This window comes from Mustela nivalis, assembly GCF_964662115.1.
Source record: "Mustela nivalis genome assembly, chromosome: 2".
In the NCBI taxonomy this organism is placed as follows: domain Eukaryota; kingdom Metazoa; phylum Chordata; class Mammalia; order Carnivora; family Mustelidae; genus Mustela; species Mustela nivalis.
The window spans coordinates 8913649-8939581 of record NC_139021.1 but is presented as its reverse complement, the minus strand read 5'-3'; the positions used below and the strand labels follow the sequence as shown (position 1 = coordinate 8939581).

The 25933-nt window shown below is 42.4% G+C and overlaps 1 protein-coding gene across 22 annotated transcripts in view; it reads left to right on the top strand.

The window, feature by feature from the left end:
* PHF20L1 (PHD finger protein 20 like 1) overlaps positions 1–15826 on the top strand; it is a 75207-nt gene extending 59381 nt beyond the window's left edge. For 12 of the 22 annotated variants that reach the window (XM_082719790.1, XM_082719786.1, XM_082719781.1 and 9 more), the window contains 7 exons: positions 1100–1264; positions 4542–4723; positions 5702–5801; positions 7174–7369; positions 10839–11205; positions 12441–12606; positions 13963–15826. In XM_082719790.1, coding sequence (XP_082575916.1) covers positions 1100–1264; positions 4542–4723; positions 5702–5801; positions 7174–7369; positions 10839–11205; positions 12441–12606; positions 13963–14105 — 1319 coding nt within the window. In that variant the 3' untranslated portion in view covers positions 14106–15826. The remainder of the gene's footprint in view (positions 1–1099; positions 1265–4541; positions 4724–5701; positions 5802–7173; positions 7370–10838; positions 11206–12440; positions 12607–13962) is intronic. The other 10 variants (XM_082719793.1, XM_082719788.1, XM_082719783.1 and 7 more) reach the window with 3 other exon arrangements.
* The last annotated feature ends 10107 nt before the right edge of the window (positions 15827–25933 follow it).

Sequence of the window (25933 nt, the reverse complement as noted above, 5' to 3'; positions counted from 1 at the left end):
CTCTAAAATAAATAAATTCTTTAATAAATAAATATCTTCCTCTGGACCCAGTTCCTTGTCTGGTTTCTCCTCCTCCCTCTTACTCTTCAGCCCCAACCAAGAGGCCCTCTTTTCACCTCTTGGTAGTTCAAGCAGAAGCCTGGAAACTGCCCTTTTGACGCCAGGCCAGCCCCAGAGACCTGTGGTCTGCAGACCTGCAGATCCCTGTGTCTCCCCGTCAGTTTTCAAGCCAGCTGCCCTCTCCCAGGCCAGACTGTGGCGCCCCCTGCCTGCGCCTCCCTGCACCCTTCCTCATTCCACAGCTCCAGTAGGCTTTGAAAACCAGAAGTGGACTTGTGTCACGCCCTTTTTGCCGAGTTTAGGATTAAACTCAAAAATAAAAACATATGTGTAACCAGACCTGCCCCTGCCACTCTAGCCTCATTTCTTCTTTCTGTCCCTCACTGTGCTATAGCCACAGTCTCAGATTTTCAGTGTGCCAGGCTCTCCTCTGCTCCGGAGCCTTCCCAGGACCCCGAATCCTGCCCTCTCCTGTCTGTCCCTGTCAGCATAGCCAGCTCTCCTGGAAGCTGCAGGCGGCTGCTTCCTGTCCTCTGTCTGCATGGCTCTTGCTAAGCTGAGGAGGATTGGACTTGGGTTAATTTCTTTTAGGACCACATAATTTCATTGAAATATTTTTTGCTGAAAAATGTATCAGTTGTCAGTGTAATAATTGACATGCTACACATTAGGAGTGCCTCTTTACAAATTGGAAAAAAGAAAAAAGTTAATTCCCATCTTGCACATCTTCCTGTAGACATAGCCATGATTATAATGGAGAGAATCTGTAGAAATAATCATTTTTCCCTTCTGGACTCGCTCGCAAGACTTTATGGATACCAGCTGGAACGCGGCGCTCCCTGGTGGTCTGTGTGTATTGCCTGGGGGTACGGGTCCCGGCTGTTCTCCCCCAGCCCAGTTGTTTGGATACTCCACGATCTCGCTGGTGGCATGGTTATTTTATGTCTTGTAAAACGTAACTTTCTTGTTAATTTTTATAGTGACTCTTCCTGATGCCCTGATGCTTTATTAATATTTCTTTATGTATCTTATGTTACAGACTATTCAGACTATGAAGACAGTTCTCTAGAATTTCTGGAAAGGTGCTCTTCTCCACTAACTCGATCTTCTGGGAGTTCTCTGGCTCTGCGAAGCATGTTTACGGAGAAAAATACAACATATCAGTACCCGAGGGCAATTTTGTCAGTTGATCTTAGTGGTGAAAGTATGTGTAATCATGTAATGCTTAAACAAGTCTTAAGATTATTAAATGGGGAACTGAGCTGGAAACATACTTCATTCAGTGAGGGCTTAGTTGAGCACGCTATTGAAGAAGTTATCCCAGAAACTAATAGGAAAATCTCAACCTTTGCAAGTTGAGCTACTTTTTAAAATTTCTAAAAGGTAAAATTGGCTCTTATCATTAATTATAGGACATCTGGTGAGGAAGTTCCTAGTGTCTACTATGTACTGGTTATAGGTGTTTTACATGTGGATTCAGAATCTGTCAGGTTGCCCTGCCGGCCGTCCTGGCTGCCACGGCTTGAGTGTACTCACCTTCCAGGGCTCCCAGCAGTGGGAGGGAGACTCTCCCCATGCAGACCCTGTTGGCAGTGGCTGGAGACTAGAGTGAGGGATGGGGTCTTCATCTTATGTGAAACCCCAGGGGTACTGACGGCTGAGCTCACTTCCAGCCTTCACCTTTCTTCTGAGGGCCCAGCATGGTAGGTCCTAGGTGATGTGTTTTTGTTTTCACGGATACCACTCGCTCTCTTCCAGGCCTAACTCCTGTCTGGCCTCCTGTGGAGAGAAGTGCCATTTTCCCTTCCTCCTAAAATAAGCACCAGGCAGTTTGGAGATTTAACATTTTCAAACATAGAGGGGAGGGAGGAAAAACTCCCTCTTCCTTTTCTAACAAGCACAAGTCCCCTGTTCCCTTTTGGGCCAGTGGCTCTTCACCCCACGTGTGTGTGACAGCTGTCACTGTGATGCTTTGAAACGACCGATCCAGAGGTGTGCTGCAGAGTCAGATGAGATTTCCGGGAGAGTAGATGGAGTTCCTGAGTCATTCTTAGGGTTGACAGTCACATAAGGATACTCCTTTTGGGGCCGCCAAGGTCAGAAAGTCCTCACCTTATGCAGAGTGCTGGAGAATGGAGAGGCTAGCTGGTTGGCAGTGCTGTCGGAACTAGCCGTGTGAGAGCTTAGTGGCAAGAGCGTTGAAGGCAGGTGTCCCCAGTCCTGGCCTGCGTGTGACCGAGCCCTGAGCCGGGAGGGAGGAGGGGCGTTGGTACAGGGTGCGGGGCGTTGGCCAGAGGTTCTCAAGTGTTAGCATGCAGCAGAACTACCTGGGAAGCTTGTTAAAACACCTTCCTGGACCTCCTCACAATGCCTGACACCTAATGAGCTCCCGGGTGATGATGATCTGGAATCACCACGTAGAGAATGTGTCTGGGGAAACTGCAGTGGTAGTTCAAGAAAATGGTGTTCCTGTGGCCTCGGTTGGAGCTGTTGTCCATGTGGTATTTCAGTACGAGAGGGAACTTTTTTTTTTTTAATTTGCATTTCTTTTTAACTTTGAATCCATGGAGCCATTTACTCAGTCCTTAGAATTCAGCCAAACATTTGATGCTTGGGAATTAGTTATTCAAACTAGGTTTTCTGGCCAGTATGTTAAGTTTGTATTCTAATGCCATAAAACCTGGTTATTTGGCCATGAAAACATATGTGCGACACATGCTAATTCCTTTCAGTGATAATAGTTGTATGAATTCTCTTCTGATTGCCATCCACGTAAGGTCACACGTATGCTGCAGCTGTGCTTGGAACTGTTCACTCGCGTTCCGGTCTGCCATTTTGAATCATGAACTTGTGTTCAGGAAGGCCCAAGAGAAAATACTAGTTTTGGATTTAAGATAGTAAAATGAGGAATGAGTGAAATTTCCCCTCTCGGTTCTCAAGACTGCTTATCTTGTTATTAGAAGGATTTTATAATGCCTAATTGATTTGCTCCTTGAAAATTTTTCTGTATTTCTCTAATATTTCTTCTGACCTCACTTTCTTCAAGATATCCTAAGACCCTAAAGAAAAGAAAATGTTTCTTTTTCTGTAAAACATTAACTTTGGATAAGTCAAAAAGAAAGCATTCAAAAACGGGAAAAATCAGAATAGAAACTGGTAAAAGAAGCACTAAATCATGAAATATTTCAAATATAAACAGCATGACTTTTTTTAGTTCGAATCGGGCCAACTTCTTTCTGGTCCGATTGTCTGAAAGAGAATTTTCTCTGGCTATGGACTCCCTCCTTAGCTCCTTCAGGAGCATTCTGGAGCAGCTTACTGCGTATAGCAGGCTTCCTTCTAAGCCCTGGCCATGGAGCATTCAGAATGCAGAGCTCTTAGTGCTGCGGCCTGTTGACACTCTACAGAGGAGGCGAGTAAGGAGCAGGTGCAGGAGTGGCGCAGACCATGACGAGAGGTCGAGTCACTGAGGCAGAAGGAGCCACCTCTGTCGCTCAGGTGCTCCCTGAGGGGCCTCCAGGTGTCTCACAGCAGCGGGCACGTCTTCGACCAGGCATCCCCGGTGTTTCTCCAGCCACACTCCTGCCAAACCTTTAGTGTCCTGTCGTCATTTCTTTCCCTTTGTTGTAAATAAATTTTTCCTTGTGTTGCCTCGATTTTTTCTTTTTTTCTTTTTCCTCAGTGGCTGGACTAAATTGGCATCTTTGACATCAGCAGTGGTACAAATACAAACCTAAAACCTGGCCTTTAAAAATGTTGTGGTCATAAATCTAGTTTCTAGAATATACTTACTCAGTTTTAAAATATTTTAAGCAAAGTGAAATTTTAGAACTCTACATAGGGAACTTGTGATCACAGTTTCAGGAGCAGTGGTGACATTGAGAGCACAGGCTCTGGAGTCAGGTAGTCCTGCCTGCAGTTAGCTCGACCGTTAGCTGGCCGCTCTGTTCCAGCAAGTAATAGATCTTCTGTTTGAAGTGCTTAGTATAGTACCTGCTGCACAGTTAGTGCGCTGGTGGTTGAGGATTCTGATGCCGTCAGGAACAGCAGTGTTGATGTTACAGACCGCAGGCATACTTCTTTTTGCTAAAGTGCCTTGACTGTCGTGTAAAGAATATAATCCATTCTTTTTACAAGCTGTGAATCTGGGGAGGATGAAAAGGACTAATGTTTGTGAAAGCATTTGAAAACTATGCAGATTTGAATTATTACCACCCTTAGCCATGACCTCTATAAGCACCAAGACGAAGGATACTTTCCAGGTTACTTGTAATAGTGTAGATGTTAAGATGTAAAGCCAATCATAACTGTTTCTTCAAAAATTGTTTCTTTGTTCAGAGACATATGCCAATCCCATATATCTGGCCTTCCTTTTTATATACTTAATAGCTTATTATCACTTCCTTTAGCGCCTTTCTATCTGGAAAAGTGACACAAGCATAGGAAAAAATACACTGAGAATACCTTTATGTATATTCTAGATTTATCCGATGTGGAATTCCTAGATGATTCTTCAACAGAGAGTTTGCTTCTCAGTGGGGATGAGTATAATCAGGACTTCGATTCAACCAATTTTGAGGAATCTCAGGATGAAGACGATGCTCTTAATGAGATTGTGCGGTGTATTTGTGAAATGGATGAGGAGAACGGCTTCATGATCCAGGTAACCGGTCTTTCCTGTTGTGGCAAATAATCATTTCAGGTGCTCAGCAAGCACATCAGGGCGTCTGTGTTCTTTTGTCACTCGTGGTCTCACTGAAGACTGGTCTCTTGCCTATCATGTTTAAAATCCCAGTAGTAATGACGGGAAGGTCTCTTCATTTGAAGGTCTCTTCAGATGAAGTAACGATCACTCTCCCTTTGCGAGAGTGTTGAGTTTAAGGTCTTCAAGCCAAAATTCTGGAAGCCATTTTTGGAAGCCATTTGGGTGGGTGAGCATCTAGATATATTGAAGGGTAGACTGGATCAGCCCTTTGGGCCTGGATCCCTGTTTGTAGCCCTTCAGTGGGCAGATGAGGAAGTAAACTTTTCCTCTCTTGTCAAAAATTGTTACAGGGCCTGAGCATTACAAACCACCTCTCTCTGTAGAAAGGGTATCTTTAAGAAAAAAGGAGCATAACCCACATTTTGTGATGTCATTTAGCAGATTTGGAGATGTTAGTTGCAAGAATAAAGAGTAATGTTTTCTCACCCTTTTCAAAGGTATTCTCAAATAAGGGAACTACAAAAGTATAGGGTCACCGCACAGGTTATACTTGAAGAAGTGACTGCTACAGGCAATCCTACGAACTTGTCTTTTTTAAGAAAAATGTCCACACTTTAATAAGCTATTTTAGGGATATATTTCCCCTACAAATTAGTGGGAAGTAAATGAGAGCAGTAGTTTTGTGTATGTGTGTGTTACGTGATTTAAGTAATCTATCAAGGCACATTTTAATAGCTGCAACAAGAGGGAGTTCTTGAAGTAGCCGACTCTTTGAAATATAAAATTCATCCTCTGTCGGCACTTGCATCATGGTGTGGAGTAAGCGTTGAGCTCTGGGAGGCAGCGAGAGACGGCCAGTGCTAGCTGAAAGCAAGGGGACTTGTCTTTTTTGCTGGTGAGCAGACCTGTGACTAAGCACTCCTGTGTTTTCGGCAGTGTGAAGAGTGCCTCTGCTGGCAGCACAGCGTGTGCATGGGGCTGCTGGAGGAGAGCATCCCCGAGCAGTACATCTGCTACGTCTGCAGGGACCCCCCTGGTAAGCCTCCTCCCCGTGCTGGTGGCAAGATGCCCACGATCTCGTTATGCCTAGAGATCTGTTGACGTAGGGTACCCACTGCATAAGACATTGTTACTTCCTCATCAGTTAAATTCTGCTTCCATGGTGAAATTTTAAAATATTTTTCATTGTTTGTGACAGCTTCGTTTTCTGTGTCAATTATTGAGGCCAGAACATTAGCCTCGTTTTATTAACATAACTGCTCCACTACTCGAAGGACAGAGTTAATGTAGGTCATTTTCCTGGAGAAGGATTAGCCCTGTCGTGTGTCCCTGTGTATTGATTTCTAAATAGGTTTATGTGTGCCTCTTTAAGTGGAACTGTATTCTGAATGTAACTCCTTGTGATGTGATTAAAAAAGTTCCTGACTGTGCTGCATATCCAGCTCATTTTAGTAGACGGGCTCTCCCGATGATCACGGTCCATCCCTTTATTTTACTGCTGAGACAACTGAGCCATGGAGAGTTGCATGCCATGTGCACAAGGATAATACTAGACATGGCAGAACTGAGGTGGAAACCTGTCCCTTTAGACTCCTTGTTCAGTGCCTTCCTCCGTGCCGGAGGCTTTCGAGTAGCAAGGTCTTGCATATTGTGTACACTTTCATCTGCCCAGGTAGAAGATAACTAGATATTCCCAAATAAAAGCCTACCAGTACTCCTCTTGTCTATCTTTAAAAAAAAAAAAAAAAGAAAGGAAAAAAAAAAACATTAAGAGGCAGGAGAATGATTCAGACCTGTATGAATGTAGATATCTGTTTGTTCATTCAGCAGCCTTCATTGGATGCCTTCTATTTGCCAAATGCTGGTAAGAAGTAGGATGATTGATTCTAAGCATACCTTTCCACTATCTCATAGTATAGTAGGGGTCACAGACACATAAGCAACTAATTTAACAGACATTGACGTTGAAGATGTTGGATTATACAGGAGCCTGTGAGATCTTGAAGAGGGGTCCTTATTCACTTAAGTCGAACTCTTACTTCATCCAGTTCAAAACAAATGTTAGCGAGAGAACGGGTACCCCGTTTAGTTTCTGTCCAGCCCTCTCAGCCCTTCTACAGGGCAGATGACAGACACATCAGAAATGGAAAGCCGTCCCCTCAAGGTTCCTCTGCAGGTGTCCTCTGCGTCTGAGCACATCCTGAGTGGAGTGTGTTGTCGCTAGTGGGCAGGAGACCCCGAGGTCGGAGGAGGCTCGCCGGCTTCTCAGAATGCTGTGTTGCTCTTCTTCTGAATTTATTCTTAGTGCCAGAGCTCACCTTGCTCATGGCAGTGTTAGTAGATGCCAGTGGGAGGGAAGTCGAAGTAAGTGGAAAGCTTTGTCATTTTAATGTCACCTTCATCTGCAGGTCAGAGGTGGAGTGCGAAATATCGGTATGATAAGGACTGGTTGGATAACGGGAGGATGTGTGGGTTATCGTTTTTAAAAGAAAATTACTCTCATCTCAATGCCAAAAAGATAGTATCCACACACCACCTGCTTGCTGACGTCTACGGTGTCACGGAAGTCCTGCACGGGCTGCAGCTGAAGATCGGCATACTGAAGTAAGTGCGGAGCCGCGCGGCGGCGGGTGGCGCGCACTTGAATTCCGGGTCATCAGGCAGCCTTTGGAAGGTTCAGATGAGCAACTGGGGAGACAGAAGAGATATTGAACACATTTTAACTTTGAAAAATAGACAGGATTAATAAGCTTTTTCATGAGTAGCTGGTTCCTGCCTTTCGTCCTGGAATGAATAAGCATGGATGAAGGTCACTACCACCTCTGCTAGTCCAGCAAATGCTAGTCCTTGCCCTGCTGTTCTGTGTAATTGCCGTAGGCGCAGAATTAAGTACAGTTGCTTGGTGAGCTGGTATTTTGTGTGCTCCTCCAGGAATGGTGTCCAGATGAAGTAGTATTTTTTAATTACTTTAAGATGGACTCTGAAGGGAGCAGGTCATATAACCCATCCCTCTACTCTGCACCAAATGGGTTTTAGTCATCCTAGACTCTTTTCCCTTAAAACAACAACAACAAGAAAAAATAAACAAAACAAACAAACCCAGCCTGAGCCTCCCTAAGTAACATGTCCAGGTATTCTCGAAGCCCATGTTTTCAGTTCTTCTAATCCCTGCCTAGAATTCTTCTCTTAAGACAGTATTTTATATAAAAACAGGATGCTTCACTGGTTTCTCACAGGACTGTCTTCCTTGGGACTCACTTGTCTGGGCCGGAAACTTACCCTTCCCCCTCCTCGGCCTCCGTCTGTGCAGCTGTCCCCTCAGCCTGGTGGGCCCGGGCACCTGGCCGTTGTAATTCCTTCTCGTTGTTCTGTGTGTCTCTCTTCTTCATGCTGGCCCAGCCCAGGCCGCTCTTTTCACAGTGCCACACCTTCTTAGTTCTCTGCGGCTCCAGTCTTGTACTCTTTGAGTTCATCCTTACTGTTGCCAGTATGAGTTTAGTAAAAGATAAGTAGGACTTTGAAGTGCCTGGGTGGGTGAGTCGGTTAAGCACCTGCCTTTGGTTTAGGTCATGATCCCAGGGTTCGGGGATTGATCCCCATGTCCCTGCTCAGTGGGGAGTCTGCTTCTCTCCCTCCCTGTGCCTCTCCCTGCTGTTTTTGCATGTGCGCTCTCTGATGCTCTCAAATAAATAAAATCTTAAAAAAAAAAAAAAAAAAAGAGAGAGAGAGAGAGAGAGAGAAATAGGAGTTTGCCTCTTTTTCAGCTTCATATCCCACAGTGCCTTCCCGGCTCCGCAGCATGCACGCAGTCCTTCCCTGACGTGTATTCTGTTGTTTGCTTGCGGAGTCTTCCCTGTCCCACCTGTTCTCCCCAGACATTGCAGCTCTACCAAACCATAATCCCTGAGTGAAGCCTGCTTTATCATAGTTACAGGCCTTTCCTAACACTTCGAACCTTCTACAGCTAGTCTTTTTAGCAGGTGCCTCTTCATGATACCTGCCCGACCAGGGCTGATCACTCACCCTTCTTGGCAAACTCCTTACATACTGAGGTTGGCACTTTTGTGCACTTTGTTTTTTCATGTCCATCTCTCCTTACTACACCATGAGTTCCTTTAGGGTAGGGCTTATGTCTTATTCATCATCTTGTTGCCAGTCCCTAGTATACATCGAAGTATTCGGTGACTGTTGAATGTGATTTGCTTCTGTTGTATGTCATAAATCTGAATATGGATTTCTTTTTAAAAAGGGCATATGGATGCTAAAACTTGAGGGAAGAGCTAACCTATTAAAAAGAAAGTCTACTTCATGCCAGAAATGAGTGCTGTAGTATCAGATTTCATTTAATCCTTAAAATAAGCCTGAAAAATAGATCTCCTCTCATTTGATAGATGGATAGTCAGAGATAGAGGTACTTGTCTAAGCTCAGTGACAGAGCAAGACAGGGTCCATTAGACAGAGTACAAAGCCAACTTTCTGCTGTGCCTTTACTATAAGAGAATTTTAGTATTTTCTGATACTAAATTAGAGGTCCAAAAGCTAAAATGTGTAATTTTAGAACAATACTTGGGTACTACTAGAAGAAAACTAAAGTTGGCCCCTGGGTGTTTGTCTAACCTGGAAATAATTAATTCACAAACATTGAGGTTTCTGAAAGGTTTATGCTTCCTGAGTATTTCCCTTTCTTATCGATTCTGATTGAAGAATTGTGGTTTCACTCACTGCAGAATTTTAATGACTAGAATTAGCGATAGGAGGGCATTATCATAGACTGTGGGTGAGGGCTAATCACTGCAACGTTTTTGGAGGCCGCTTGGACATTTATCACATTTAAAGTGTGTGCCCACTATCCAGCAGCTCCGTATCTGACTGAAATTTCCCCACTCGTGTGCAGAGAGCACACGACCACGCACACACGTCTGTAGGTAGGAATGGGCTGGTGAGCCTAGACGGGGGTACTGTTGAGCTCTAGAGTAAAAGTGGGGGAAACATCTGTGCACTGAGGGGGCAAGATGCCCAGATATGTTGTCTATGAGGAAGGCAAACTGAGAGCCCCATTTGTATAAAAAGAGAAAGTATATACTTCTCCATTTAAAAAAATAATTTTAGGGGCATCTGGGTGGCTCAGTGGGTAAAAGCCTCTGTCTTCGGCTCAGGTCATGATCCCAGGGTCCTGGGATCGAGCCTTGCATCGGGCTCTCTGCTCAGCGACGAGCCTGCTTCCTCCTCTCTCTCTCTCTGCCTGCCTCTCTGCCTAGTTGTGATCTCTGTCTGTCAAATAAATAAATAAATAAAATCTTAAAAAAAATAATTTTATATGTATAGAAAACATCTAAAAGATAATACCTCATTTTTTTATGATTGCCATGGTAGGGAGGTTTTTGCTTTGTATGCGTTTATTGCCTGGATTTTTTGTCATGAGCAAGTATCCCTTTTTGACTGAATGAAGATTTTAAACTATTGTCATATACAAGTTTTTTGTGTTGTGCAGTTTAAAAAAATATGGTGAAACGTCGGTAGGAAAAGAAGGGTATCAATCAAGTGATGATGTGAGCTGTGGACAGAACTACATCTATTGCTGCCCTTCTTAAAGATTTTATTTATTTAAGAGAGAATGAGCACAAGCTGAGGTGGGGTTTGCTGAGGGAGAGGGAGAAATAGACTCCGTGCTGAGCAGGACCCTGAGATCATGACCTGACCCAAAGGCAGATGCTTAACCCACTGAACCCCTCAGGGGTCCCTCGTCATTGCTTTTCTGAGTATTATTTCTATAAAATTCTATTCTGCAAAAAAGAATTCAAACTTTGGATTAAGTTCTGGGACAAGTTACCCTAAAGAATACCTCTGCTTTGGTCTTGAACCCCAGCCCTCCTTCTAGCCTGGTTCCCTCAGTGAATCTGGATCTTCCACAGAGAAGTGGAGACCAGTTTGCCTGAGTCCACACACTTTCTGTACAGCACGCACGGACAACCAGCGGTTATCTGTATCAGCTTTACTTTCTGAAATTTATTATGGCACTAAACTTGTTTCCCCCCTGCCCCTGAACTGCTCTTTTCTCCAACTTTGCTTTAAGGAATAAACATCATCCTGACCTTCATCTCTGGGCTTATTCTGGGAAGCGAAAAGACCAAGATCAAGGAATTGCTGGGATAGAGAAGAAACTAGCAGTGCCAGACACGGTTAATATAGAGGAAAAGAAATACCACATACAGAACCATAAAGAACCACCTCGTTTGCCCCTAAAAATGGAAGGAACGTACATAACAAGTGAGCACAGTTACCAAAAGCCACAACATTTTGGTCAAGACTGCAAGTCTCTTGTAGACCCTGGGAGCTCAGAGGATGATGATGTTAGTAGTTCTGAAGAAGAGCGAGAATTCCAAACAAAAGATAAAACCCGTTCACGCTACTCAGTCAGAGAAGATGGAATGCCTGGAAAGGTATAACTAGTTCCTTTGTTTTGGCTTGGAAAATATGATAGACCATAGGACAGTTTTATAAAATAAAACATACTGAATTCCTAGTAAAACTAGGCTTACATTTCCAAGTTCACGAATACCTTGTTGGGTAAAGATATTTGCTTTCTCTATTAGAAAACACTGGCTATTTGAACACTGAATTATCCCCTGATTCAGAGTTGTAGTAATTCAGTAAACATTCGCCCTAATCAAAGTTTCCGTTGTTATAATCACGCTTAGATACCTCCAAAAACTATGAGACATATTTTTTTTCCAAATGAAGATGTCTGTGTGTGAGAACGTGTAAGTGTTTGTGGGTGTGTTTATATTAATACAATATGTGTTTCAGATAAAAGGTGGCATTCCAGTCTTTTTAAAATTTTAGTGTACTTACATATGCATATCAATTGCATTATGTGATAAACTGAATTCTTACAGCTCTGTGTCCATTGAATTTCTGTGAACTTTTTCCTATTCATAGAGATTGTCTTAGAAATAGTTTCTTCTTTTTTCATTGATTTTTCAGCTAGTAATGCCACTTTAAAATTAGGTCTTTATTTTTCTGGCCTTGTTTTATCAAGAAATCACTGTAAACAAATAAATTTGGGAAGCCTCTAGTTCATGATATTTGTGGCAGATGATTTAGTCAAATTACTGTCCCTTTTATGAAATAAATTCTTGCTGGTGAGTCGAGTTCAGATTTTTTGTGTATGTGGAAAGCATTTTGCAATTCTTAAGTTTTTAAAAGATTTTTATCTCTCTCATGCCTCACTGATTTAACTGCAAGAGTTAATTATAGTTTACGGGTAATGAGACTTTAAACTGGCCTTTGTCAGCCCTCATGATTTTTCCATCATTGCTTTCTGCCTTCACTCCACTTATGTCATTAGCTTAGATTCATTGAGGAAGGGGTTAGTCTAGATGAGCTGGGGTTTCTCGCTACAGAGTGTAATTAGCAACTTATTTCTTTAGCACGTCCCGTTGAATGCTCTCCGTGGAGCCCCGTGCTAGGCTTTGTGGAGAGACATGGCAAGCATATCTGCTCTTTTAAGGACCATCACTTATAATTTAGTTATGCGCTGGCACTTCCTTTAAAAATAATCTAAGAGTCTGATTGGATTTCACTGATCGTTGTAGTAATGAGGGGTTTGGTGTATCTTCCCTGTTATGACATTACATTTCACCTAATTTTGTTTTTTCCTAATGGTTCTTTGGAGAAGAATCCGGCTGAGAGGAGTACAGTATTTATTTATAATGATAAAAAGGGCACTGAAGACCCAGGAGACTCACATCTTCAGTGGCAGCTCAATCTCCTTACGCACATCGAGAACATGCAGAACGAAGTCACCAGCAGGATGGACCTGATAGAGAAAGAAGTTGATGGTAATTTTCAGAAAGAACTAAAATGCAGTGGCTACCGTCTGCAGAGTGTATTTATTATTGTTATGGCAACATTGTGTGAAGTGTTTTAAGTTACGGGCTGAGAACCGTTGGTGCTGTCCCTACTGATGGCCTGTCCCCTTCACGCCGCATTCAGTACAGCTGGGGGTTGGGGTCTTGCAGGCTGAAAACTATACGATTGGATATTATCTCATTTTTTTTTTAAGGTGGATGTTAATTAAATACCGGGTACAATATAGAGAACATATGGAATATTTATTAGTTTCATTGAACTGTGTTTTCTTTGGAAGTCAGTGTAAGGGCCTTAAGCATATTTAAAATATGAGGGGAAACATTTTGTATCTTTGCTCTCACTCTGGTCAGTAGGAAGTAAAATCAACAACAACAAGAAACCCCCACAAGCTCAAGTAGGTAAAACCGAAGTTTGCACACACGTTTTCAAATGCTTTTCTTTTATATTTTTCACTTTATTACATAGGGCGCTGAGGAGTGGACAGGAAAGATACTATCCCCATTTTATAGTTGAGAAAATTGAGTAAGAAGTAACTGATTCCTAATCCAATGGGTTTTTTCCTAACGTCATACATAAGATTGTAACCTCCCCCCCCCGTCTTTTTTTTTAATTTCACCCTACAGTAAGGTAGAGCTCTTACTGCTTTGTTTTTCCCTGAGGAAAGAGGAAAAGAAAACCCATTTCAAAAACATCTTCCATTTGGTTTAATTTAGCTTTTTGTTACTGTAATGTTGTGAGTAGATATGTGACGGGGGAAAAATACATTGGACACTATCCCTTATTATTAATAAAAAGTGTGGAATCAACTAACTGCATTTTGCCTAGACTTCTAATATGCTTGCATTTTTTTAAAGTAATGATAAAGTAGTGGGACTGGAAAGGACACCGAGAAGCTGCCACCCCCTTTCCATTCTTAAAAAGAACTTCCTGATTTAAAAAAAGAATGGTTAGAGTAGTTAAGTTTTATTTAAAATGAAGTAGAGATTATTTAAGTCTAAAATAATAGCTTCAGCAGGCACAGGAAACTGTTTCCTATTCCAGAAGAGAGTAGAAGGAGATATTCAAAATGAAATTAGTTTATGCCTATGAAGGGAAAAATTACCTAAAATAAGAACAGAAGTTACCAAGTAGGACTAGAGCTCTTGTGGGATACGATATAATATAAAAGCTGCCAAAGCCTCTCAGAACTGGCTTGAGTCTGTTCCTGGCCTTGGGGAGAAAGGAAGGTGAACTCTGTCTCCATTCTTTTCCAGCCTTCCAGGTAGACCATCTTGTGACTTCTTCCAGTTGCCATTTAAATTTGTTTGTTCTGTTCTCTCTTTTAGTTCTGGAAAGCTGGCTTGATTTCACAGGGGAGTTGGAGCCACCTGACCCTCTCGCAAGACTGCCCCAACTTAAGCGCCATATCAAACAGCTCCTAATTGACATGGGCAAAGTACAACAAATAGCAACTCTTTGCTCTGTATGACAACAGTGAAAACCTAATGAAAAGAATGTGGGTTTCTTCAGTTGATCATTTTTATTATCCACGTGACTGCTAAGTGGATAGTTAAAAAACGTAGTGATGTTTGGTCATTTACTGATTTGTGACATCAATAGGATGGCACCTTGGAAAGGAAAAGGAAGAACAACCTCTATCAAGGAAGCTAATATTAGAAAAAGCTTATGCGCAAGCTGTCTGATAATGTGTTATATGCCAGGGATCAATGAAGTTGAATATAATCTGTACCAAGGAAATTGAGTTGGCAGGATTTTTCAATAGTTGCTTTACATGAAGCTCGACATACGTGTAGAAAGAAAGATGGTGTGCTTATCTAATTTTTAGTAGAAAGATCTATGTAATAAACCAGCGTTTGGCCAAAAGCAAAACTATAGAGGCAAGGAGATTCTGGAGAGTTCTTTAAGGTTGCCGTATGAACTGTCTTCTCTGCAGGTGATCCAGCTGCTCCGGGGCTTAGAGTATTTAAACTTGTATGGGATCATGAGCTGTTTCCTAGGTAATGAATGTCCATAATCAGAAAACTGACAGTGGAAGCCTCACTTCTGAGGAAAACAGTTGTGGAATTCTGACTTCATTTTGATTACATATTTAAAAAATGCCAAATAATTGAAATTTCTTGCAGGCATTAAGCTCATTATAAACAGAATGGCTTGCAGAAGAGTCCGTGTGCCAAATGACGATGACACTGCTGGAGAGAGAGTGCTAAATGTTGTGGGAGTTCCGCTCCCGGGTCTTGCGTGTGCCATCAGCCCATCAGAAACACAGATGTCATGCAGACTGTATATGTCCTACATACAGTTGAATTCAGGACTCAGGCATCAGCGTACAGTTTGATCCTGAGTATGCTTTGTGTTTGCCTTCAGATTAAATATTGTAAATCACCTCAGCTGGGATGAGGAGTGACAAAAATAACGAAATAATTTGTGGCTGTGGATTTTTTAACTGCTGGTAGTGAGATACTGGAAAAGCTTCATTTCTGAAGATGAATTTTATTTTTAAAAAATACATGCACACTCAAAACTTTTAGCTTTGATCACCAATGGACACATTTCTGAAACCAAAGGCAACTAAGTTGCTGAGTTAGCTCTTGCTGGATTTCGGGCCCAGGCCTTCCTGTCCGCCAGTGCTCTTGTGAGTTGTGTGCCGCCGCCGTGCCCCATACGCGGGTGTGCGTGAGCGTGTGTGCTTGTTTGAAACAAACACTCAACGTACATATGTACATAGCCTACACATATTTATATCTGCACATATCTAGTTTTATTACTATAGTCTATAAGAGTTGGTGGTTAACATGAAATGTTACCTTTTAACAGACTTTTTAAAAATTAAAAATGTATGTACAGGTTTTGAAACTTTTTTAAAAAGGGGAAAAAGACTGTTCAGAGGAGGCTATTTGATGAAATAACACTTGAATATTTTATGCCTCATTCTGTTTATCAGTTCTAGCAATCTGTGTAAATGCATTTTAGAACTGATACACAGTAAACTTGAAATTTATCTTTGATAAGAATACATGCCACTGTACATTCAGATATTATTTAAATTTGCAAACACACTGTTCTATATGTAAGGTACTGTATGTAAAACTCTTTATTAAAACTATTCCACATATCCTAAAATTTCAGCTTGCCTTCTTGCGGCCTTATATTTTGATGTGAAGACGATTAAAAGAGTGAGCAAAACTGTCATTAGAGATTTTTATTGCCTTTTGACATTTTCCAACTTGACAAATGTGCCAAAGATCAACAGACATAAGATACAGTCTTGTGTATTTACTTGTTATACATAAACATTATCAGAGATCTTACTGGGAAATGAAAAGCTTTAATAGAGGTGGTTGGGATACTGGCTTAAATTTGTATATTAAAGTAAAAGAATAGTGCCTCTATTCCATGTGTGGCCTAAGCGTCCTAATGTCTGTATTACCTTCCGTTTGTGTTAAAAATAATGGCTCTAATCTTTTCCCTGTGGTCGTTAAATTCCAGACATTGAATTTGTATCTTTTTTTCTTTTTTTTTTCCAGAGTGGAGCAGATAGCATCCTTAGCCCATGAATAGTGGAGTTGCCTAGATTCTTGTCACATACACAGAAGACCCTTTGTACCTAGTAATACTCATCTTCTCAGTCCCTGGTGACCACAGTTAGATTGCTGTGCATTGTTTCCGTAGTACCTTATGATCAAATCAGTTTATTTGTTAGCAGCCAGCAAATGAGAAGTTCCATTAATACTTAGCTTACTAAATTTTTGTTCTGCTTTTATGTATACGAATTGAAAGTCCGAATTTTTTAATTTAGGTGTTTGGGTTTTTTTAAAGATTCTATTTATTTATTTATTTGACAGAGAGAGAGAGAGAGAGAGAGAGGAGGAAACAGGCTCCCTGCTGAGCAGAGAGCCCGATACGGGACTCGATCCCAGGACCCCGAGATCATGACCCGAGCCGAAGGCAGTGGCTCAACCCACTGAGCCACCCAGGAGCCCCTTAATTTAGGTTTTTAAAGTCAGTCAATGTCAGATTACTTTTATACACAAACCTGTTTTAATTTAGAATATATCAACACTTGATTTGAAGTAAGCTTCGCCTTTCCCTGTTTGAGTATGAATTGGTTTTTGAGAAGTAAGTCCATTGTGAGAGGTTTCAGATGAGTTTTCTTTCCACTTAGTCTTGCTTAACAAATATATGTCTTTAAGTATCAACAGTAGACTAGAGAGGGTATTTCTTCATACCTTTTCACTGCTACCCAGACAGAACCAAATGAGCACCGGTGGGAGGGAGCCTGAATATGGGACTGATCAATGTAATGGTACTCCCTCATGCGCGTGCCTGGTCCTCCCGACTTCGTATTCTAAAACTCAAGGACAGTGCACTCTTTCCCTAGAGGAACCCAGCCACTCTCCTAGTTTCCTAGCACTCTCATTTTCACTGATTTATTTCCTCACATACTCATAGTCCACGTCTTTGAAACAAAGCACTCTATTTCCCCTCCAGTCCCCTGGACCTCCACCTTTACTCCCTGCTGTGACATGATGCTGAGAGCCCCAGCTTGAAACTCACAGTCTCCCCAGATCTCTCCATCCCGACCTGTGCTGCCTGCTCAGAACAAACGCTGTTTACCTCCTTTGCCATCTCTAGTTTTTTTATCACATCGTGCTGTGTTAATACTGGTGTTGATACTGGCCTCCTGAAATTTGAACCTTGCCATCACTGTAGTTCATGAAAACAGTCACTTGCCAGGCTAGAAGGTTCAGAGTTCCTGAGCGCCTGCTTTATGCCAGTGTGGTGCGTTACCTGCAGAGTCTTGTTTAATGGTTGTGTGGATAGTTGGGCAAACAGTCCTTTTCAAGTCCTCAAGGAAGTCCTCAGGAAGACTTAAGTGGCAGGTTCAAGATGCAGAGGCTGTGCTGGTCAAGCTCATGGCCTCCAGCAGAGGTTTTTTCTTTGCTGATTTTGTTTGTTAAGTTGTCTTCTCTGAATCTGCTAGTGACTCCCTGTTTCATTTTTTTTTTTATTTTTTTTTTTTTAAGATTTTATTTATTCATTTGACAGAAATCACAAGTAGATGGAGAGGCAGGCAGAGAGAGAGAGAGAGGAAAGCAGGCTCCCTGCTGAGCAGAGAGCCCGATGCGGGACTCGATCCCAGGACCCTGAGATCATGACCTGAGCCGAAGGCAGCGGCTTAACCCACTGAGCCACCCAGGCGCCCCGACTCCCGGTTTCAGATCAGGTCTGTGCCATCCGGCTTTCAAATTCATTTAAGCCTCATTGTTAGATAGACCATGCTCATTTCCATGGCTTACCTCCTTAACATTTCTCTCTTCTGGAAGATTCTCCTTTGTGTCTCTACAAAACTGGGCAATTACTGGGGCTTCAGTTTCTCCTGCATATCCCAGGCTGCCTCTTGTACCCTGTGCTGTGCCTGCTGCAGAGGAGCAACGTCCGGGAGCGCTGTACGGGGCGCTGGGGGACTGGTGTGAGCTCTGCAGCTACGGCACTCCGGTTTTCACTCTGGCACAGGACTAGTGGTGATCGCTCTGAGCTCGGGGGCTCTTCACCCGAACTGTGCTGAGAGGTAGATGAAGCAAATAAAGTTCCCAGAAGCTTCGATTAAATTGTGAAGTTGAAAATTAGATGCAGCGGTCACACTGAATGTCCTCCTTGTGCCGGCCATCAGGTTATGTGGCTGGATCTGGAACTCACCAGCTCCTAGCCCGTCAGAAACACTGAAAGCCTGTTTTTCAGAGATGGGTGATCTCGAAGACTACAAGGAGCCAGAGAGGCAAATAATGGAAAGGTAATTGTATTTGGAGGTAGAGGGGTTTGGGGGAAATAGAATATGTACATTAACTGGAAAAAACAAAAAAACAAAACAAAAAAACAACAAAAAAAAAACCAGGTCTTTGAATGTTTTCTGACCCCTGTATAGGAATTTTGGAAAATTATCTGCTCCTGGTACCTATGTCATTGGGTACCCCTAAAAGCGGATCTGAAGATAAAACTTAAGTATGTTTACTGTGTTTAAGAGTTCATCCAAGGAAGTTAGAGTGAGGAAGATTGAGGGGGGCAAGGGAGGAAAAAAACAATGAAGTTATGCACAGCAGAGGACACTGCTATGGGCAGTGGACCTTTGTTTTTTCCATTTGAAACTATTCACCATAAATTTAAACAACTGTAAAGGGTGTGGCTTCCAGTTTGTAAATACTGGCATATTAAAATCAACCTGCTGTTTTTTTTTTTTTAAGATTTTATTTTATTTTTTTTTAATTTGACAGAGATGACAAGTAGGCAGAGAGGCAGGCAGAGAGAGAGAGGAGAAAGCAGGCTCCCGACCCGAGCCGAAGGCAGAGGCTTTAACCCACTGGGCCACCCAGGCACCCCCAACCTGCTGTTTTTAAATGTATGTAATAGAGTCAATCATTTTGCTACTTACCAACATCTATTTTCAAAATACACAAGCAAGCTTATTCTTGACATTGGGAACTTTCACTTATTTTTTTTTTAATTTCTTTTCAGCGTAACAGTATTCATTATTTTTGCACCACACCCAGTGCTGCATGCAATCCGTACCCACCACCTGCCTCCCCCCAAATCCCACCCCACCCCTTCAAAACCCTCAGGTTGTTTTTCAGAGTCCATAGTCTCTCATGGTTCACCTCCCCTTCCAATTTCCCTCAACTCCCTTCTCTCCATCTCCCTATGTCCTCCATGCTATTTGTTATGCTCCACAAATAAGTGAAACCATATGATAATTGACTCTCTCTGATTGACTTATTTCACTCAGCGTAATCTCTTCAGTCGTATTTTTTTAGTCTCTTTTTTGCCTTTCCATTTCATTTCCCAATAGAATGTTGCCTACCATTATACTTACAGATCTCTCTCATTCTGCCCTTTGTCCATGAAAAAAATAAATAGTAAATTACAATTAAAAAGTGGACTTACAGATTTCTTACTAGAATGTCAAAAGTACATGTAGTGAACAGAAATATTAGTAGAAAATGGGGAAAATCTAAATTAGAATTCAGTAATTCAACCCTCCTTTATTTATTTATTTATTTTTAAAGATTTTATTTATTTATTTGACAGAGAGAGATCACAAGTAGGCAGAGAGGCAGGCTGAGAGAGGAGGAAGCAGGCTCCCCGCTGAGCAGAGAGCCCGACGCGGGACTCGATCCCAGGACCCTGAGATCATGACCCGAGCTGAAGGCAGCGGCTCAACCCACTGAGCCTCCTTTAAACCTAATTGATAGAACAAGTAGAAAATCAGGATATAGAACACAAACAAACGTGAACACTCAGTTTGACCTAATTGGCACACTACATTCTACCCAACAGCATGAGAACAGAACTTTCCTTTTCAAGTGCATATGGAGTAATCAGAAAGATGGACAGTATACTAGGCTATAAAACAGGTCCCAATACCTTTAAAATAATTGAAATCAGAGTATGTTCTCTGGTGACAATGGAATTAAACTAGAAATCTGTATAGGATATCTGGAAACTACCCCCCCACCGACCATGACTTGAGATTATTAACACATTTGTAAAATAACCATGACACAGAAAAGTTATAAATAGAATCAGAAAATACTTTAAATGAAAATAAAAACAATATGCTAGCAATAGGGAAACCATATAAACCAAAATGGTTCTTTGAGCTAATCAGTAAAATTGGTTAGTTCCTACATAAACTGATAAAAAATTAGAATGGAGAAGGGAACATTACTATGTGTCCAACAAACCATTTTTAAAGATACGACCATAAAGTTATACGCCAATAAAATTTGACAGCTTACCTGAAGTGGAATAATTCCTCAAAAGATTACCAAAAGTGACTCAAAGAAATTAAATAAATTGAATTCATAATTAAAAGTGTTTTCTCAAGACTCCAGGCCTGAATGTGAATTCTATGAAACAGTTAAGGAAGAAATCTCAATGTTGTGCAAGCACTGCCAGAAAATAGAGAAGAACACTTAACTTTTAGAGACCCAACTTTGACCTCATGCCAAACCAGGAAAAGACACCAAAAGGAAAAGGAAATTACCAGTACATGGTCCTCTTGAATAGACCCCAAAGTCCTCAACCAAATATTAGCAATGTGAATCTGGTGATCCATTGTAAGGATGATAGATTAAGTTGAGTGTTCCACAGGAATACAAGTTTGGTTTAATATTTTAAAAAATCAATGTCATATGTCATCAAAATAAAAACATGTTCATCTCAATAAGAAAAAGCATTTTATGTTTCAGGATTTATTCATGATTAAAAACTCAGAAAAGAAATGGACAGGAATTTGCATTAAATATTACCCTTTATGTTTTAATGATAAATGAATACTTCTTTCCCTAAGATAAGGAAGAGGGCCAGAATGTCCACTATCTTCACTTCTAGCCACCATTGTTCTGGAAGTCCTGCTAGTGCAATGTGTCACTGAGCTTAATAAAGGAAGAAAAAAAGGTTTACTACTTGGAAAAAAAGAAACATTCCCAAGTGATGTGTATAGGAAATAGTGTAAGGAATCTACCAGAATGCTGTTAGAACTATTCTTTTTGCACATGAGCAACTACTGGAAATTGGATTTTTTTTAAAAATGCCATTTTCAGCAGCACCAAAAATGTTAATACTTAGGGGTAAATCTGAAAATATACATGCAGAACCTGTACGTAGAAAAATAGAGAACAAGGCCTAGAATACAGATGAGATAAAGGAATAGAAAAATACACCAAGGTCTGGGATTGGGAGATGCAATATTGGTAAGTGTCAGTTTCCCCAGAACTGACCAGTAGATCTAATGCAATTCCACGTAAAATCCCCACAGACTTTCTGAAGCAGCAATCAGCAAGCTGATTCTAGAATTTGGAATTCATAGGGAAATGCAAAGGACCTAGAATAGCCTAAGCAATTTTGAAAAAGAACAACAAAGGACAATTTCTGATTGGGGCTTATTATAAAGCTACAGTCATTAAGACGCTGTAGAGATGACAAAGAGGGATATAGACTGATGGTACAGAATAGAGAATTCAAAAACAGGCCTAAAAAGTTAGGGGCAGTTGAATGGATGAGAGCCGGCTGCTCCCCATCCTTGCCAGCATTTGGTGTTGCCAGTGTTTGTTATTTTAGCTCTTCAATAGGTGTACCGCGCAATCTCGTGTTAATTTCCACGTAGGTTTCCAACGTTCCAGCACCATTTATTGAAAATGCTGTTTTCCCTTGAATTACCTAGGTGCCTTTGTTGAAAATCACTTGGCGGTAATCATGTTGATTTATATCTGTACTCTACATTCTCTTGATCCATTGATCGATGAGTCTCTCTTTAAGCAATACCACACCATCTTGGTTACTATAACTTTATAGTAGGGTTTGGAATCAGTGTAATTCCTCTATGTTCTTTCTTAACTGTACTTGATAATCCTGGGTGTGTTGATTCTTGATACACATTTTAGGATCAAATTTTCAACTTTTCAGAACATGTTGCGATTTGGACAGGGATTGCATTGAATCCCCAGGTCAGTTACCATCTTAACACTTGAGCCTTTTGATTCAAGGGCATGATGTATTTCAACTTTCGTTCAGAATTTCTGTGTTGTTTTCTCAGCAATGTTTTGTAGTTTCCAGTGTTTAGATTTTGTACTTTTTGTTGAATGTATTTCAAAATATTTAATTCTTAATATTGTGAGTGGAATTGTTTTTTTCCATTTCATTTTCAGATATTTAATTGTTAGAGTATAAGTAAAATTGATTTTTTAGTATCTTTGTGACTTTTTTTTTTTTAGATTTTATTTATTTATTTTACAGAGAGAGATCACAAGCAGGCAGAGAGGCAGGCAGAGAGAGAGGAGGAAGCAGGCTCCCTGCTGAGCAGAGAGGCCGATGTGGGGCTCGATCCCAGGACCCTGAGATCATGGCCTGAACCGAAGGCAGCAGCTCAACCCACTTAGCCACCCAGGCGCCCCTCTTTGTGACATTGTTAAACTCACTTATTAATCCTAGAATTTGTGTACATTCTTTAATATTTTCTGAGGAGGAGACTAAGACTACTTTATAGGTTCATGAAATGTGAGATCCTGGATTGGATCCTGGGACAAAAAAGGATATTAGTGAAAAGCTGGTGAAATTCACTGAAGTCTGTAGTTAAATAGTATTATATTGATGATCATTTCTTGGTTTGGTAATTGCAATATGATTGTGTAAGATGTTAAGGTTCAGTGAAATTAATTAAAGAGGGATCTGTACCACTATTTCAATCTCTGCATAAGTTAAAAAAAGTATTTCAAAATAAGTAAAAAAAAAAAAAAAGACACATAGAATGAAACTTACTGCGAACTATGGATTTAGTTAATGTATACATATTGCCCCAATAATTGTAACAAGTGCACCACACTGATGCAAGATATTAGTATCCTTCACCTGTGTGAAGGAAGGTATATGGGAACTTTCTATGCTCAGTTTTTCTGTAAATCTAAAATTGTAAGGCCTATTATAAATTTTAAAAAGTTGAAGAGAGAAGAATGTGAGAAGATAATTATAATATGCTATCTTTGTAGTTTGGAAAGAAAAGAATCCAGTGAAATTATTACAAACCCACAGGCAATTTAAGGTTCTATCCTTGAAATAACTCTGTCTAGAAGTCAGGCTTGCCCAAGAAATCAAGGAGGAAATGCAGTCATTAAAAAAGTATGCTTCAATAAGTCAGCACAGGAGCACTGGGGAATTGAAAACAACTTTAGAAGGTAGGAGAACAAGAGAATTTGGTGTGGGAGAAAGGCTGAGCTCTTAGAAGGCTGGCTGACCTGATTTCAAGTGGACAATGGAGCTCTGGGGGCCAGAGCAGGCTGATCAGTCAAGAAGTGGAGCCTCACGGGAGAGGCAATTGCTTTGAGAAGAGGCACTAGAGAAAGCAAAGGATCTTAACTGTTACCAAATCAGAACAGACTTGAAAACATTGGACCAGGCTGCACTCAGATCTTGGCGCTCTTGTTGGGTTTCTCTGAAGAGAGACAGGACTAGGATCATGGGACTATTAACAAGTTCCATCTTAGTACCACAAAGGGGGACCCCATAGTAAGAGTGAGGGAGAAACATCCCTTGAATGGGCCACTGTCTAGGATGCTTACAGAGAACCTAGACCCATGTGAGAAGACGGGACCAGAAGCATCAGTACAGAACCACTGACCCCATGGGGGGGGGCGTTATTACTGCCCAGCCAGGGTGAAACTCCCACTTCCCTGTGTCCAACCTGAAAAGGCGCTTGGGGAGCCGCCTTATAGTTTGGCAAAGGTGGATTTCTAGGGTCCCCAACTTAACCTTTGCTAGCATGGATGGAGGTAGAGCCACAGTTTTGTTTGTTTGTTTTTTCAGTGATGCTTGCTGGAATAGAGCAATTACCATGCAAAAGATTTTCAGGCATTTTGGTGATTTCTCCAGCAACCCAGCAGGAGGGATGTGACTCTTGAGTCACTGGGTATGGGGGAGGAGGGGAGAAGCTGTCCAAGGCAGCGGCGTGGAACCCAGCCACATGGTAGCAGGCTGGCGTAGAGGAGAGGCTTCTGGGGAGTGATTCTCTGTGGTGGGCGGCAGCTGATGGAGGTTGGAAACAGGGACATCTGATGTTATAAGTGAACTCATGTGAGTTTGCTCCTTGCTATGAGTTACAGGTAGAGAGGACACCAGGTAGAGTTGTCACACAAAGGCAACTATTTCCAGCAAATAAGGAGATCATGGGGAATAACCTCCAAAGCTGTGACTCCTCAGCAAGGGTGAATGGGTGCTTTTATTTAGGGTTGGGATGATGATTTAGCTAGGGAAGCGTCGTCATTGTGGGGTTGGGCATAAGTTTGTGCACATGCCGAATGAGACATGCCTGCACATACGTTGTATGTTATGTTTATGGGGCTTGTGGTCCTCCATGGGTGGGGATTTTAGCACTATAATGAGGTAGTGGTAACTACAGGTCACTCCAGGGTCACTCCAGGGTCCTCCTGCGCAGGCATGTGTTGGCAGTTGAGCTCAAACTGGCCTGGATGGTCTGCACAGTCCTTATTGCTCCAGGGGTAGTTTCCATTCCCATCTTGGGCCTTCGATGAGAGAGAAGCTGGAAAGGAGAGCTTAAGAAAAACATTGGACAGAGGCTGGTGGCTACAAGCAGCTGGGCAGTAAAAGTCAGCTATTTTCCTCCTCTTCATTCTAGTTACTCTCTGTTCCTAACTTCTTCACTAAGCCCCCCAGTATCAGGGCAGGGAGCAGCTGAAAGGAAGGTTCTGCGGCCATATTCGGGGTCTGAGCATCCCAGCTGTGAACCAGGCATGGGTTGTCGGGAGAGGAGCTGAGCAGGCATCACCACGGAGGCCTGTGTGTCCCCATGTGCCCCTGCATGTCTCCAGGCTCTCAGCCAGCACAATGGGGGCAGCTGAGTCACCGTGAGAAGGGCCAAGAGCCTGGCGCCGGCCCCAGCTCCACGCTCTGCTGCCTGCTGGAGAGAAGCACCTCTTCTGTGCTCCCCGTGGGCACCCCTGCAGCCCCAGAGCGGTGGGGGGGAGCCCTCACGGCCCCCTGCATTCCAGGGTTCCAAGGCCCTGCCCCTGCTCCCCCAGCACCAGACCCAATGGAGCAGAACAGAGGCTGGGCCAGAGGCAGTGACTCAGCACGGCGTGGTGCTGGGCCTCCCGCTCGCCCCTCATCCCCCCTTCACTCTTGGGGCTCAGTTCCGGCGGGCAGGTCAGCCATGCTTCCAGAAGACCCGATCCTCCTCCTGACCAGTGTCGGAAGGTAGCAGCAGCCTGACACCGGGTCACCATGCGTCACAGTGCCCTGGTCACCCCCTCTCTCCGTCCCATCGCAGAGGTGTCTGTCAGCTGCATCCTCCTCAGCAGGGCGAGCGTAGCACAGTTCGATTTTTGAGAGACAGACCACACTCCCGCATTTTTACTACAGGCGTTTGCTGTGACTGTTCTCTTTTAGGCTTAGTTGTTAATCTCTTCCAGTGCCTCATTTGGAAACGGAACTTTATCATAGTTGTGTAAGTAGGGGGGAAACCCAGTGCATACGGGCTTTGGTGCGCACCTGCAGGTTCAACCATCCCCTGGGGGCTCGGAGTGGGTCTCTGGGGGTAAGGAGGAGGGGCTGCTGGATCCCCCATGGTGAGCGGCGTCACTTGTCCTGTGTCAGAGCGGCTGGGTGGGCGAGTTTTTCCTGTAACATCTCCTTTTCCAGTAAACACCAACATTCCTTCTCACACTGCCTTTGCCTGAAATGAGTCTCATTATTAGTAATCCCCACCAGCCCTCTACCCCCAGGGCTAGGCGG